The 15,524-nt window shown below is 44.8% G+C and overlaps 1 protein-coding gene across 1 annotated transcript in view; it reads right to left on the bottom strand.

The window, feature by feature from the left end:
* The window catches only part of LOC126983838 (fibrillin-1-like), a 184,982-nt gene that overhangs the window by 84,590 nt on the left and 84,868 nt on the right, over positions 1-15,524 (bottom strand). Inside the window, exon 3 of the mRNA XM_050836970.1 lies at positions 218-454. Coding sequence (XP_050692927.1) covers positions 218-454 — 237 coding nt within the window. The remainder of the gene's footprint in view (positions 1-217; positions 455-15,524) is intronic.

The following is a 15,524-nucleotide window of genomic DNA, read 5'->3' as shown; positions in this document are numbered from 1 at the left end:
ATATACACACACACGCACGCACGCTCTCTCCTCTCCTCTCCCTCCCCATCTCCCTCTCCCTTTCCCTCTCCCTCTCTCCTTCTCCCTTCTTCTCCTCCTTCTCTCTCTTTCCTTCTCTCCCTCTCCCTCTCCCTCTCCCTCTCTCTCTCTCTCCCCCCCCCCGCCATACCCTAACCTACCTTTACCTCCATCTGCACACCTGTTAATTAGTTCTTACCTGCCGGGACACAGGTGGGGGGCGGCGTGGACCACCTTCCCGCCAGGCACACCGCGACGGCCGTGCCCTGGAGAGTGTGGCCGTCATGACACCTGAAGGAGGCCACGAAGCCGCCGCGCCCCAGGGTGACGTGGCCGTGGGGGACGTGGGCGGGGGGGATGCAGAGGCTGGCGCTGCTGCCCACGACTAGGCAGCTCAACACCACTGCAAAGGAGAACAAGAGGGTTAAGAAACTACCTTTAAAAAAAAACGAGAGAAAAAAATATAACAAGGAGCCAATAAATATGAAAGAAGTAAGAATGAAAAGAAAACAAAGTCAAAGCAGAACAGGACCTGGCCGGGAGTGATGCAGAGATTGGCGAAGAAGAAGATAGAAGACGAAAATCTATAAGAAACAACATTTACGAGAACGAGAAGAGAAAATAAGATTAAAAGAAGCCAGTGAAAATGAAAGAAATAAAAATGAAAGAATAGGACATAAAAGAGAATGAAATGAAGAAAATGAAAACAGGAACGAGAAAAGTGATTAAGAGACCCCATGGAGAGAAAAATCAAAACAAAACAAAACAAAGGTATGCAATATTGAGCCAGTCCAAGGTCAAAGTAGATAACCAAGAGAGGGTGACCAAAAAAAAAAATGAAAATTCGCTTCTATATCTCATCTTCACTGCAACGAGAGTAGAAAATAATAAATTATGAATGGGAACAGAAGACCCAAAAGAACGAGAAAGAATTTGTGAATGGGAAATAACATCGTACAAGAACAGGTAAGATTATAATCACACAAACTTCCATAACTCACTTTGAACTTCCTTTAATTAACCTGACAAAACGGCGCAATTAAGAATAAACGTAAACGTCTTCCACAACGTACAACAGCGGGACTACGAGGGGGGAGGAAGGCGTGAAATCAAAACATAAGAAACAAGAGAAATAAAAAGGGTCAGCTGGGGGAAAAGTGTTGCTTGTCCTTCCCGCCTTGACCGCCAATTACAGACGAACACTTTCACCTCGTACGTCTGTCTGGCGGGGGAGTAAAGCCTGCACTTGATTCCCTCCTAATGTGCCGCTGTCTCAATGACCTGTCCACTCTCACCTGCCGCGCCCCTCCCTCCTCCTCTTCTCTTTCATTTTCTCTTTCATTAATTTCATATTGTTCTTTTCTCCATTTTCTTCTGGCACACTTCATTCACGTTCTCTTCCTCCTCTCTCCCATCTTCTGACATAATTTTCTTTTCTCCCTTTCTTCGTTTTGTTCTCTTTCTTTTTTCTTTTTTTCCCATTCTCCTTGTTCTGATACGTCCCATCCCCGTTCTTCTCGCTCTCTCTCTCTCTCTCTCATTTTCTCTTATTTTGATTTCATTTTCTCTCTTTCTCCATCTTGATCTGGCACACTCCATCCACGTGCTCCTCCTCCTCCTCCTTCTCTCTCCAATCTTCTCATTCTTCAATTTCTTTTCTCTCTTTCTTCGTCTTTTTTTGATACGCACCATCCCTGTCCTCTTCTCTCCTCTCTCATTCTCATTCTTTTCCTTTGATTTCTCCTTTTCTCCATCTTGATTTGAAGCTTCTCATCCTCGTGCTCCTCCTCCTCCTCCTTCTCTCTCCAATCTTTTCATTTTTCATTTTCTTTTCTCTCTTTCTTCGTCTTTTTTTGATACGCACCATCCCTGTTCTCTTCTTTCCTCTCCCATTCTCATTCTTTTCACTCTATTTCTCCTTTTCTCCATCTTGATTTGAAACGTCTCATCCTCGTGCTCCTCCTATCTCTCCCGTTTTCTCTATAATATTTTATTTTCTCCCTGTCTTCGTCTCCATCCGGCACAAACCATCCATGTGTCACAGTTCGTCTTGCAGGTGAGAAGGAAAACGGTTCTCCCCACCCGAGGCTCCCGAGCGAGTAACAAGCCGTGGAGACCATTTAGACCGGCGCCCACTTCAACCCTCTTACTTACGGCCGCCAGAACTGCACTTAGGCAACACAATACCTCAGGAAAAATAAGAGACACGGATTTCCAACGGTGAGAAAGATATTTTTACACCTGCGCAGGATGAGACACTCCTTGCTATTTTTTTTTTTACAGTTGAGGAAATAGCTTAAGGGAAAAAAAGAATAAAAGGAAGCTAGACAGTGCTCTCTCTCTCTCCCTGTTCCTCTCTCTCTCTCTCTCTCTCTCTCTCTCTCTCTCTCTCTCTCTCTCTCTCTCTCTCTCTCTCTCTCTCTCTCTCTCTCTCTCTCTCTCTCTCTCTCTCTCTCTCTCTCTCTCTCTCTCTCTCTCTCTCTCTCTCTCTCTCTCTCTCTCTCTCTCTCTCTCTCTCTCTCTCTCTCTCTCTCTCTCTCTCTCTCTCTCTCTCTCTCTCTCTCTCTCTCTCTCTCTCTCTCTCTCTCTCTCTCTCTCTCTCTCTCTCTCTCTCTCTCTCTCTCTCTCTCTCTCTCTCTCTCTCTCTCTCTCTCTCTCTCTCTCTCTCTCTCTCTCACACACACACACACACACACACACACATACAGACCTTTCCCAACACCTCAGTCATTAAAAGAAACATTAACAGACACTTGTTCCTTGACTAATATTACTCCATGCATTTTATTTTCGATTTTACACCTTTGGAGAACAAGACACTCGCCCCTTCCCTTCTTTACAACTCGAATATTTAACAAGACTTTTTACGACACCTGAATAAAAGGAAAAGAACAAATCGACAATGGCTTTCTCATTAATCTAACTGCGGGGACTTATTTTTATTGCGGTTGTTAACTAATTTTCTTTTTACTGTGTCTAAGGAGTCGCGTTGTGCAGGCGAGAACAGGTGTTTTAACTAATTGTCTACCTGGGTGAGTGTGGGTGGGTGAGGGGGTAGAGGGGTGAAGGGGGGCTCCTCACCTGACCACCGTGCTTCCTTGTCTCTCCTAACCTGAAGCTGCCCTGGTGTCTGGGTGGCGAGGAGCATTAGGTAGTCTTACTAATTAATGTTCTTTTTTTCTTTTACTAGACACTATAAGGAAAGAAATAATACCTAATGTTTATACTTTATGCTACTCGAAGCGAAGAACATCAACAGGTAGGCAGGAACAAGCAGAGGTGGCGAGGAGCATTAGGTAGTCTTACTAATTAATGTTTTTTTTCTTTTACTCGACACTACAAAAAAAAATCCCTCATGTTTATACTTTATGCTACTCGAAGCTAAGAACATCAACAGGTAGGCAGGAACAAGGTGGCAGGAAGCATCAGGTAGCATTACTAATTAACTTTTTTTTCTTTACCCGACGCTATAAAAAAAATAATAAGCATTCCTTCATATTTAAATTCTATTCTTCTCAAAGCTAAGAACACAAAAAAGATTGGCAGGAAAAGGTGGCAGGGAGCATTAGGTTGCCTGACTAATTAACTTTTTTTCTTTATTCAACGTTATAAAAAAAAATATATACAATCCTTCATATTAACACTATTATATTCGAAGCTATGAACATACAAATTTAGACAGGAAAAAGATGGCAAGGAGTATTAGGTAGTCTTGCTAAATAATGTCTTTTAATCCTATATCCCACGCAGTGAAGAAAAACAACAATCCTTCATTTTCATACTCATTCTATTCGCCTAAGACTATAAGACGGTAACTAATTTATATTTTTACGGTAGAGGAAACAGCTTAAAAAAAGGGCAGTCAAGCACTTCTCCTATACCTGGGGTCTTTTATTTCATGCTTTCCTTCACTCTCCGCTGAATAAAAACAAGAGGAAACGTTTCTCATTTGTTTCTTTTATACGACACAAAAAAATATAAACGTTGGGTGAGAGGACGAGGCGAGAGTCTTCCCACACTGCAGACATGTCCCTTATACCTTTTGTGCGTGATGGACATAACACACACACACACACACACACACACACACACACACATACAAGGACAAGCCGCACGCACACCCACGCCCCTCCCACGCCCCCTCCCACGCCCCCTCCCACGCCTCCTCCTTCATCTCGGCGCCAATTACAGAGCATTAGTGGTGACAAAGTGGAGGCTCGAAGACCAAAAACGACTCCACCATAATGTGTGCAACTCCTTCCCTCTCCACTTCATGATTTACCGACGGCTGGCCACTCCCTCCACCTCCTCCACCTTCCTCCTCCTCCTATTTCTCCATCTCCTTTAACCTTTACTCCTTCTCCTTTTGCCTCCTCAGTGTCTCTTTTTTGTTCCCCTTTTATCTTCTACTTCTCTTCTCCTCCTCCTTCTCTTCCTTCTTCTTCTTTCACTGCCTTCCTCCTCCTCCTCCTCTCCTCTTTCTTCATCTCTTTTTACCTTTCTCATCTTTTTCTCCTTCTTAATCTTCCCTCCTATTTCTCTCCTCTCTCCTCTCTCCTCCTTCTCTCACTCCTCCATTTCTCCATTTCTTCTTTCCACCTTTCCTGGTTTTCCTTCTTCTCTTTTTTTTTCTCCTCATTCCTCCTTCAGTCTTTCTTCCCTCTCCCATCCTTCTCTTTCTTAATCCCACTCCTCCTTTTCTTCTCTCAACAACTACTACTTTTTCCTTCTCCTCCTCCTCCTATTCCCGTCTCCCTCCCATCCAGTCATTTCTCTATCCCAACTTCTTTTCATCTTTCAACTCCTACTTTTCCTTCTTTTCCTTTTTCTTCCTTCCTCTTTCCTTCTTCCACCTTTCTTTTCCCGCTCTTTCCACTCCTTATTCGCCTCGTCTTGCACCATCTCCCACCTCCTCCTCCTCCCACTCCTTTCCTTGCACGCTGACCTCTTGCATTCCCTAGGTAGGTCAAGGCTTCTCCCCGTCTGGCTTCCTCCCTCGCAGTGTATTCTTAGACCCTCAGAAGGACGGACGCTGCAAGAGAGAGGGACTGTCTACACGTGTTATATGAATCAGGGCAGACTGGCGCAGGTTTAGGTCAAGCGAGTTTAGGTCACTGCTCTATTTAACCCGGTAGCAGCGACGGACCAAATTTGTGGCTTTACCGTGTACCAGCGACGGGCCAAATTTTTGCCATGATATAAACTCCCCAACATAGATGATGCATAAACTGATCACAAATGCGTTGATATATATTATGAAATGGTGTGTGTGAGTGATGATTTTTTTTTCATTAATTCGCTTAGAAGGGCCTTTAATTAAGAAGCATGATCCCCGCAGCTACCGGGTTAAGGGTTTTTTGTTTGTTTTTTGCTGGGACACATTTTTATTTTGATTGTTAGACTTGTGGTTAGTTTTGAAGCTTTTTTGAATGGTCTAAAAATGTTTGCTTCACGCTGATTGGTTTTATGTTGTTTTTTTTCTAATGCTGAGGTGATAACTTTCCCTCACAATCAATTCTGAAGTTTTTATTTATTTTAAACGTGATTCTTAAAGTTTTGTCTCTCCTCATATGGCATTTGGCTCTCTTTCTTCCATTCGTCTATTATATTCTATTTTTTTCTATTCTTCTAGTCTACTTTTCTCATTTATTATATTTTCCTATGCTATTCTATTCTTCAACTCCTCCATCCTATTCCATTCTACTCATTTTCTAGTGTATTCTTCTATTATATTATTCAATTTTCGTATTCGCTTTTATTCTATTAGTTTTTTTTTTTTTTTTTTTTTTTTGCAACAAAGGAGACAGCTCAAGGGCACAAAAAAGGAAACAATAATAAAAAAAAGCCCGCAACTCGCTGCTCCTAAAAAGAATCCAAAGAGACGGCCGAAAGAGGGGTCAATTTCGGGAGGAGAGGTGTCCATGTATCATATTATTCTTTTAATTCTTCTACGTTTCCATTAACCGGTACAATCGATATCCTTTGGTGCATTAGCGACCCATTCATACAGCGAGTTTGTCTGTCTGTCCGTCGTGGCTCGGTACTGGAGGGCGACTTGCATATGCTGTGACAACCCTGTGCTTTAGGAGTCTAGGTGGTGTTTGCTTCGCTGGCAGCCTTGACCTCGCTCCTTATGGTGACAGAGAGGCTACGGACAACAAGAGTATAATCACGTAATGTTATGGTGGCGGTGCTCCCTCTTTGTCTCCTTATTTCTCTGTCTCTTTCTCCCCTTCCCGTCACTACTTCTCTACCTCAACCGTTTTTCTTTTCCTATTCCTCCTCCTCCGTTCACTCCTTCCTCTCTTACCTCTCCCTTCTACATTGTTCCACTGCTCCTCTCCTCTTCCTTCCACAACTCCACCTCTTTCTCCTTCATCCACTCTTACTTCCTCTCTTCTTCAACCTCTCCTTCCACTTCTTCCCATCCTCTACCTCTCACTACTTCTCCCCTTCTCCTCCTCCTTCTTCCACTCCTACCTCCACCTCCTTCCTCCTTCCGTCCCAACCGTCTCCCCATCCCTCCTCCCTCGCTCCATCCTCCTTATGTCATGTGTATTATTGTAAGGACATGCTGTGAGGGAGGAGAGATGGATGGTGCTGTACAGGGAGGAAAGAAAGTGGATAAAAGATGGGAAAGAATGTAGGGGCAAGAAAGGAGGAAAGTGAAGGGGATAAGGATAGGGAATAGGGATAGGGAAGAAAGGAGAAAGAGAAAGGGAAAGGGAGATAAGGAAGAGATGGAAAAGAATATTAGGGCATGAAAGAAGGGAACAGTGACGGGAGGGACAGGATAGGGAAGAAAGAAGGAAAAGAAAGGGAAAAGGAGAGAGGGAAGAGAGAAGGGTATGTTGTAGTTTTTTTAGTTGTTTTTTACAGACCGAAATATTTACAAGAACAACAATAACAACGCCAGCCCGAACCTCAGCATCCACACTCCCTACAACAACTACAACAACAACAACAACAACAACAACAACAACAACAACAACAATAAGTAGGAAATAAACCAACAAAGACCAACCAACACCAAAACCAAACCCCGAATCATAATCTACTGACGCCCCAACAACAACAACAACAACAACAATAGCAATAACAATAACAATAACAATAACAACAACAACAGCAACAACAACAACAACAACAACAACAACAACAACAAAATATACCCTCCCAACAGCAACACCTTACCCCCGAAAAACGACAAGGATGACCCCCCCCTCCTCCCCCCTCTCTCCCCCCCCTCACAGCCTGGAGGTGACGGACGACAACAAGACGACACGCACGACCTACAGTAAGGGGGGTAAGGGGGGCGAAGGGAGGGGGGCGAGAGGGGGGGGCGGTGCAGGCAGGTTGGGGGGCAGGGGATATCTCTCTTTCTAAAGGTCAAAGGTCATGTGGGTGAACTTTCTTGATCCCTTGCTTGCCCCCCACTGTCTCCCCCCCCTCCCCCCCTCTCCACTCTGTCTCTTGCCCTGACCTCAGCCTCCTAGCACACAGCCTCCACACAGCTTTCTCTCTCTCTCTCTCTCTCTCTCTCTCTCTCTCTCTCTCTCTCTCTCTCTCTCTCTCTCTCTCTCTTTCTCTCTTCTCTCTCTTCTCTCTCTTCTCTCTCTCTCTCTCTCTCTCTCTCTCTCTCTCTCTCTCTCTCTCTCTCTCTCTCTCTCTCTCTCTCTCTCTCTCTCTCTCTCTCTCTCAATTTTCCTTCCTTCCTTCCTTCCCGCCATCTTTATATTTCCTTCCCTCCCTCACCCTCTTATCTTACCTTCCTGCATTCCTTTCTTCCTCACCATCTGCCTTTTATTTCCTTCCTTTCTTTCATCATTCCTTTCATCCTTACTTTTATCCTCCTTTTCTCATTACTGTGTCCTACTCCACTTCCTTTTCTCCCTTGTCCTTATCCTCCTTCCTCTCCTCTCTCTCCTTTACATCTCTCTTGTTTTCCTGACTTTTCTTTCTCCTCATCCTTCGTCTCGTTTTCCCTACCTTACTCCTTTCTTCTTTTCTTCAAGCTTCTCTCTCCCTCAATAAAAGAAAGATGTATATATGAAACAGACAAGTCAAAAATGCATTGTAAATATTCAACATCAGTAGCATCATCGGTATTTAATCTTGCGGTATTTAATCTTCTATTTTGCCTCTCTCCCTATCTTGTATCGTTATTTTCGGCCACCTCTTTGGATTCTTTTTAGGAGCAGCGATTAGCGGGCTTTTTTTTTTATTATTGTTTCCTTTTTTTGGTGTGCGCTTGAGCTGTCTCCTTTGTTGTAAAGTTGGAAAGTTTCGTTTAGTCGGCGCAACATCTGTGGTCATATGCCGGAGAGAGACAGAAGGGGAAGGAATTATAGGAGAATGGAACAGACCCCAGGAGACGGGACACAACCCCCGATTTATACCTGGTACACATTCACTGCTGGGTGGACAGGGGCGTAGAGTATCGGAAAAGCCGCCCAAATTTTTCCACTCCGCCCGGGAATCCCTTTGTTGTAAAAAAAAAAAGTATGAAGAAAGAGGAAGAAAAAGAAGAAAACTCATTACACAGAGAACGCGCGTGTCAGGAGTAGCGTGTAGCAAAGTGTGTGTTTCATTTTCCTCCTCCTCCACCGCCGCCTCACTTCCCCAACGATTTACGAAGGAGGAAAAAAAATAAACTTTGCTACAACACTTAACGCCTCGCTTAACGTAAACGATGAGCGTGATGCGCCTTCCTCCTTCTCCTTCTCCACTTCCTCCTCTTCTTTTTTCCTCCTCTTCCTCCTCCTCCTCCTCCTCCTTTCCATTTTTTTTTGCAGCCCTTGTCTTCATCTTGTTCCTCTTCCTTCAAATATTCCTTTTTCCTCTTGCTTTTGATTTCTTTTTTTTTCTCCTCCTCCTCCTCCTCCTTCGCCTCCTCCTCCTCTTCTTTTTCCTAATCCTCATCTTCATCTTCCTCCTCTTCTATAATTATTCGTCTTTCTTCTTACTTCTCTTTTTCTTCTCTTCCATCATCATCTCCTCCTTCTCCTCGTCGTTGTCCTCGTCCTCCTCTTCCTCTTCCTCCTCCTCCTCCTCCTCCTCCTTTTGCAATGTTCCCTGAGTGCTTCGATAATTGAAAAGCTTACAAGAAAATACCAACACTACTGGAAGCCTTGTGTGTGTGTGTGTGTGTGTGTGTGTGGGTGTGGGTGTGTGCGTGTGCGTGGGTGTGTGTGTGTGTGTGTGTGTGTGTGTGTGTGTTTGTTCGGAGGGTCATCGATCATTGCTACCTGTTATGTTGATTGATGATTACAGGTAAGAGAATTTCATGATTTCTTGCATTCTCATCTCTCTCTCTCTCTCTCTCTCTCTCTCTCTCTCTCTCTCTCTCTCTCTCTCTCTCTCTCTCTCTCTCTCTCTCTCTCTCTCTCTCTCTCTCTCTCTCTCTCTCTCTCTCTCTCTCTCTCTCTCTCTCTCTCTCTCTCTCTCTCTCTCTCTCTCTCTCTCTCTCTCTCTCTCTCTCTCTCTCTCTCTCTCTCTCTCTCTCTCTCTCTCTCTCTCTCTCTCTCTCTCTCTCTCTCTCTCTCTCTCTCTCTCTCTCTCTCTCTCTCTCTCTCTCTCTCTCAAAACACCTGTAACTTCAATTTTAACCCCTCTTACACACGCAACACCTATCAAACACGAATTCCGGCAGAGGAGATGTTGCCGGAGAAGTAAAGGTAGGAGAAAAAGGGAGATAAGGGCGGAAGAGAGAAACAATGGAGGAGGAGGAAGAAGAGGAGAGGAAGGAGGGGATGAAGAAAGGGAAGGAAAAGGAGAAGGAGAAGGAAAAAGATGGCAAGGAAAGGGGGAAAGATGAGGTGAAGGGAACGAGAAGGAGGGGAAGGTAGGGATGGAGGAGGGGAAGGAGGAGGGGAAGGAAGGGAAGGAGGAGGGGAAGGAGGAGGCAAAGATGAATGAAGGGGAGGTGAGCCACAGGTGAATGAAGCCTCTCAAAACCCCAGGCGATGTTCGTGTCGGTAAGATAACAAAAACTCACCCCCAGGAGCCGCGGGTCGCTCGTGGGTACGCCTCGGCCGCTGTCTATCCGCCCGGGGAAGTAATTAACGACATAAAAGGCCTAATTTACCGTTAATAAAGTAGAATCAGCCGTGTTGTCGCGTTCTCAGACCAGAAACAAGAGCCACGAACAAGAGGCGCGTGACGGATAAAGTTTAAAAGCTGTCGTTCGCGTCCCGGCAAATCTCAGTCCGTCATCTCAGGTGGTTGTACAGGTGTGAGCATCGCCACGCACCAATTAACCGAGGCGACGCACGCGACACTGAACGACACGAGGGCGGAGAGACACACACGCAACACACACGCGAGGAAGCCATTAACCAACCACCACCATCTCCACCACGACCACCACCATCTCCACCACCGCCACCGCACCCTCAGAAGCCTCCACCGGGCAAGAAAATTCACCCAGACACGTAAAAATAGGAGCAAAGTGTATGTGTTTACCATTCGTTCCGCCTCATTTGACCCGTGCGAGATAGACGGCGGGAAGAAAGAGTCTGGGGCGGTCTGGGGCAGTCTGGGCAGCGACGGGCTAGTTTTTCTGTCTTTTCCAACACGATAACCACCGCGTCGAGAGTCCACGAGCGACCCATTTCGAGGCGGAAGGCAGAAGGGGGCGTGGCCAGGCCGTCCGACGAGAGATTTAACTCGAGCTTGGAAATTAAAGGGAGACTGAAAAGTGGCTGAAAGTTAAGGGCGGTTTAATCTATAGCGGGGAAAATAAATGATTGCTATCAGACGTCTTAGATCAGCGTGGTGGTAATGATGGTGGTGATGGCGGTAGTAAAGGAAGTATTAAAAGTATTAGTGATGGGGGTAATAAAGCAATTGTAGTAGTGGAGGCGGTGGCTGAGTGGTTATCGTGCCGGTGCCTCGTCAAGGAAACGCGGGTTCGAGTCCTGATATCTCTCTTCTCTTCCATCATTTTACTTTCATTTCCTGTTACTTCTTCTTGTCCTCCTTTCTTTTTTTCTCTTCCCGTCTCCTCCTCCTCCACCTCCTTTCTCTCAGTTTTCTTTCCTGTCCTGAAGACCACCTATCAACCCGGACTCTAGATTCTCTCTCTAAAAGTTAGGCTCAAAGATCAACTCCGGGGGGCAGTATGAGCCAAGCAGGATGGCGCCACTATAAACACCTGCCTGCGCCATAACGGACTGGGGCTGACCATCAGGCCCCACCAAGAAGGTCTACCGGCGCCATCGGTGAATAAGTAAAAAATGAAAAAAAGTGGTGATGGTTTAGTGGTAGGGGTGGTGGTGGTGGTAGTAGTAGTAGTTGCTGTTGTTGTAGTTGTAGTTACAGTAGTAGGGTGGTAGTAGTAGTAATAGTAATAGTAGTAGTAGTGGTGGTAGTAGCAGTGGGTAGTAGTAGTAGTAGTAGTAGTAGTAGTAGTTGTTGTTGATGTAGCAGTAGTAGAAAGCAGCACTAATAATACAACATCAATAATAATAATGATAATAATAATAATAATAACAATAATAATAATAATAATAATAATAATAATAATAATAATAATAATAATAATAATAATAATAATAATAATAATAACAATAATAATAATAACAACAACAATAATAATAATCAGACCTCACGTAACAACTCCAAGAAAAATCGACGTTATCCTCCACACAAAAACTCATCCCCTCACCGCCCACAATTAGTCTAAGGTCCAACTATTCACCTCCCCGTGGCTCTCCCCCCCGAGGGCAGGAGGGGGCGAAAACAAGGAGGGAGAAGGAGGAGGAGGCGAGGAGAGAAAAAGCGAAAGGAGGAAGAAAAAGAGGAACAGACGGGGAAAAGAAACTGAGAGAAAGGGGGATGATAAAGAGGGAAGGAGAAAGGAATAAGCAAGGGATAAGAAAGAAGTGTGGAGGGAAAACTTAGGAAGGAGGATAAGGAGGAAGATTCGGGGAGAGTAAACTGTGAAAGGAGGATAAGGAAAAGAGACGAGGAGAGAAAATGGAATAATAAGGAAGGAAGCAAAAGGAAGGAAGGAATAAGAAGGAAATGAAAAAGATAATAGAGATAAATAAGGAAACGAAACTAGCAAAAAGAAGAAAAAAGAGAGAAAGAGAGAAAATAGATGGATGCAGGACGGGATGAAAACTTCGAGCGTGAAAAATTAAGATAGATGAAAACAAGAAAAGTTATGAGAAAGGAAAAACGCAGAGCGAATAAAAAAAGAAAAATTGTGGAGAAAATAAAGCATGGCGGACAAACAAGGTAGTAAAATAAAGCAGAAAATGACGAAGGCAGAAAATAAACGGGATAAAAATTGTAATAAGAAAAGGAGATTGAGGGTTTGAGAGTAAATAAAGCAAAAAAATAAAAATAAAAATAAAATAATGGAGAAAAATATGAAGAAAAAGGAAAATAATGTTAGGAAAGAAAATGATTGGTGAAGAGAAGGAGGAGGAGGAGGAGGAGGAGGAGGAGGAGGAGCAAGAATGGTGGGAGAATTTTGGGAGAGGAGAATCATGGGGGGGGAGAGGGAGGTGAGGAGAAGAGACGGAGAGATGAGGGAGGGTGGGGGGGAAGGGGAGGGGATGGAGGGACGGGGGCACCAGACAATGAGAAGGAGGGGGTGAGTTCTAGGAAATGGGGGGTTAAGGGGCAGGTCAGGGGGGGTGGTCAGGGGGTTGTCAGGGGGGGCGTCGTGTCTTGCAGGGGTACGCTCAGGTATTTCCTCTACGCTTGTTCAAGGGTAAGACACGATCAATGGGCTAACCTGTTCTCTCTCTCTCTCTCTCTCTCTCTCTCTCTCTCTCTCTCTCTCTCTCTCTCTCTCTCTCTCTCTCTCTCTCTCTCTCTCTCTATCTCTCTCTCTCTCTCTCTCTCTCTCTCTCTCTCTCTCTCTCTCTCTCTCTCTCTCTCTCTCTCTCTCTCTCTCTCTCTCTCTCTCTCTCTCTCTCTCTCTCTCTCTCTCTCTCTCTCTCTCTCTCTCTCTCTCTCTCTCTCTCTCTCTCTCTCTCTCTCTCTCTCTATCTCTCTCTCTCTCTCTCTCTCTCTCTCTCTCTCTCTCTCTCTCTCTCTCTCTCTCTCTCTCTCTCTCTCTCTCTCTCTCTCTCTCTCTCTCTCTCTCTCTCTCTCTCTCTCTCTCTCTCTTATTTTTTTTTTTTAATTCTGCTTTGCTATGTTTAGTTTTCCTACATTCCTTTTCTGTCACGCATTTTAAGTGTTTCATTATTAAAGTCAAAATATTTTCAAGCTTTTAATTCGTGTTCCCCTTCTGCATCCAATTTCCTATTTCCCAGTTTGTTTTCCTGCAGTTTGTCTATCACATTATTTGTCTTTATTTTCCCTCTTCTGTAGCTTTTCTTTTCATTCTTTCCCTTCCTTCATGCCTCCCTTTCTTCTTTCTCCATCAAGTTTCTTTTTTGTGTGTGCTTTCTTGCTTTCATTCACCGATTCTTTCTCATATTTTCTCACTCTCATTTTTCTCCTTCGTTTTCTGCTTCCCGATCAATTATTTCCCTTTATTTTCCCTCCTTTGTACATTTTTTTAATTCTTTCCCTTCCTTCATGCCTCCTTTTCTTCTTACTCTATCTAATTTCTTTTTTTTTCGCTTTCTTGATTTCATTCACTTGATTTCATATTTTCTCACTCTCATTTTTCTCCTTCGTGTTCTCCTACCCGATCACTCTTCTCTCTTCTCATCCCATTACTCCTCTTTTTCTCTCCTCCTTCCTAATCCTTTCCCCTTTTTTCCTTTCTTTTTAACTCCGTCACACTTATCCTCTTCCTCCTAACTCTGTACTCCTTTTTTCTCTCCCTCCTTATTCTTCCTCCTTACATTCCTTTATCTTCATCATTATTCTACCCTCATCCTCTCCTTGTCCTTTTTTCTGTGTGCGTTTGACTCCCTCTTTATGCTTCTCACATCCTCTCCTTCTCCTCGCTGCTGAACCTTTCCCACTGAACGCGTCACGCCCTGGCCTGGAGGTGCCGCTGGAGGCGTAACACTGAAGCTCTCCCGCAATCGCAAAACAACGCCGCTGACGACCGAGGGGCATGATATGAAGCCTATTACCCGCTCTTCCCTCAAGCGTGTCTGATGAGCTTCACCTTGCCTCCTTCCCGCCGCGGAGTCTGTCTGTCCCGAGCTTGTCTGCCCACACTGTCTGGGTCGTGTCTGGGTGTGTGGTTGGGATATGTGAATGGCTGTCTGGTTAGCTGGCTTATTGGGCGGATAATTGGGTGTTTGGGTGTCTCTGTGAATGTCTCTCTGGTTAACTGGTTGGCTGGTTAACTGAGTGTCTGGCTGAGTGGCTGCCTGCTTGAATGGTTGTCTGGTTTAGGTGGCTGGTTGGCTAGGTAACTGACTGTCTGTGATACGGCTGGGTGATTGGTTGCCTGTCTGGTTAGCTGACTGGATGACTGGATGACTGGATGACTATATGACTGGTTTGTTAGCTTTCTTATTAGTTATCTGGCTGTCTGTGATACGGCTGGGTGATTGGTTGCCTGTCTGGTTAGCTGACTGGATGACTGGATGACTATATGACTGGTTGTATTTTTAGACTCTCTCACCTCTTCCCTCCAGCTCTTTTCCTTCCTCCCTTCACTCATTTCTCCACTTCCTCCATCCTCCCTCCTTCCCTCCATATATATCATTCTTTCTCTCTTATTCGCTAAACGCTTTCACTTTACTCCCTCCTCTATTTTTCTCTCTCCCTTAATCACCTAACCACTTCATCCTCCCTTCCTTCTTCCCTCCATTCCTCCCTCTCTCTCATTAACACAGACTCCTCCTCTCTCCCTCGTATACGCCTCCCTTAACTGTTTCCTTCCTTCTCCCTCCCTTTCATTCATCCCTCCTTGCCTAAACACTAACCTTCCCTCCCTCTCTCTCTTCATTCATTCCTCCCCCTCCCTCTTCAACACAGATTCCTCCTCTCTCCCTTGTATGCTCCTCCCAGTTAACCATTTCCTTCCCTCTCCCTCCTTTTCATTCATTCCTCCTTCTCGCCTAAACACTAACTCTTCCCTCCCTCTCTCTCTTCATTCATTCCTCCCTCTCCCTCTTCAACACAGATTCCTCCTCTCTCCCTCGTATACTCCTCCCAGTTAACCATTTCCTTCCCTCTCCCTCCTTTTCATTCATCCCTCCTTCTCGCCTAAACACTAACCTTTCCTCTCGCTCTTTCCTCTCTCTCTCCATTCATCCTAATTTCCTACCCTCTCCCTCCTCCATTCATTCCTCCTCTCTCCCTCCTCCTTCCTGCATGTTTCTTTATTCTTTTTCCCTTACCATTTTCCTAGTTTTTCTTCTAGTTTTCTTTTATTTTATTTTCGTGTTCATTGTTATTTTGTTATTATTGTTGTATTGTTCTTTTAATCTATTGTTTTCTTCTTCATCTCTTGCGTTTTCTCTGCCTTCTTTTCCTCTGTGTTCTCTTCCACCTCCTCCTCCTCGTCCTCTTCTTCCCCTTCTACTTTCATCATCACCACCATCACCTCCTCCTCCACCTCCTCCTCCTCGTCA

This window comes from Eriocheir sinensis, chromosome 55 (genome assembly GCF_024679095.1).
Source record: "Eriocheir sinensis breed Jianghai 21 chromosome 55, ASM2467909v1, whole genome shotgun sequence".
In the NCBI taxonomy this organism is placed as follows: domain Eukaryota; kingdom Metazoa; phylum Arthropoda; class Malacostraca; order Decapoda; family Varunidae; genus Eriocheir; species Eriocheir sinensis.
Note: the sequence above shows the minus strand (reverse complement) of the source record. Positions and strands in the feature narration are given on the sequence as shown.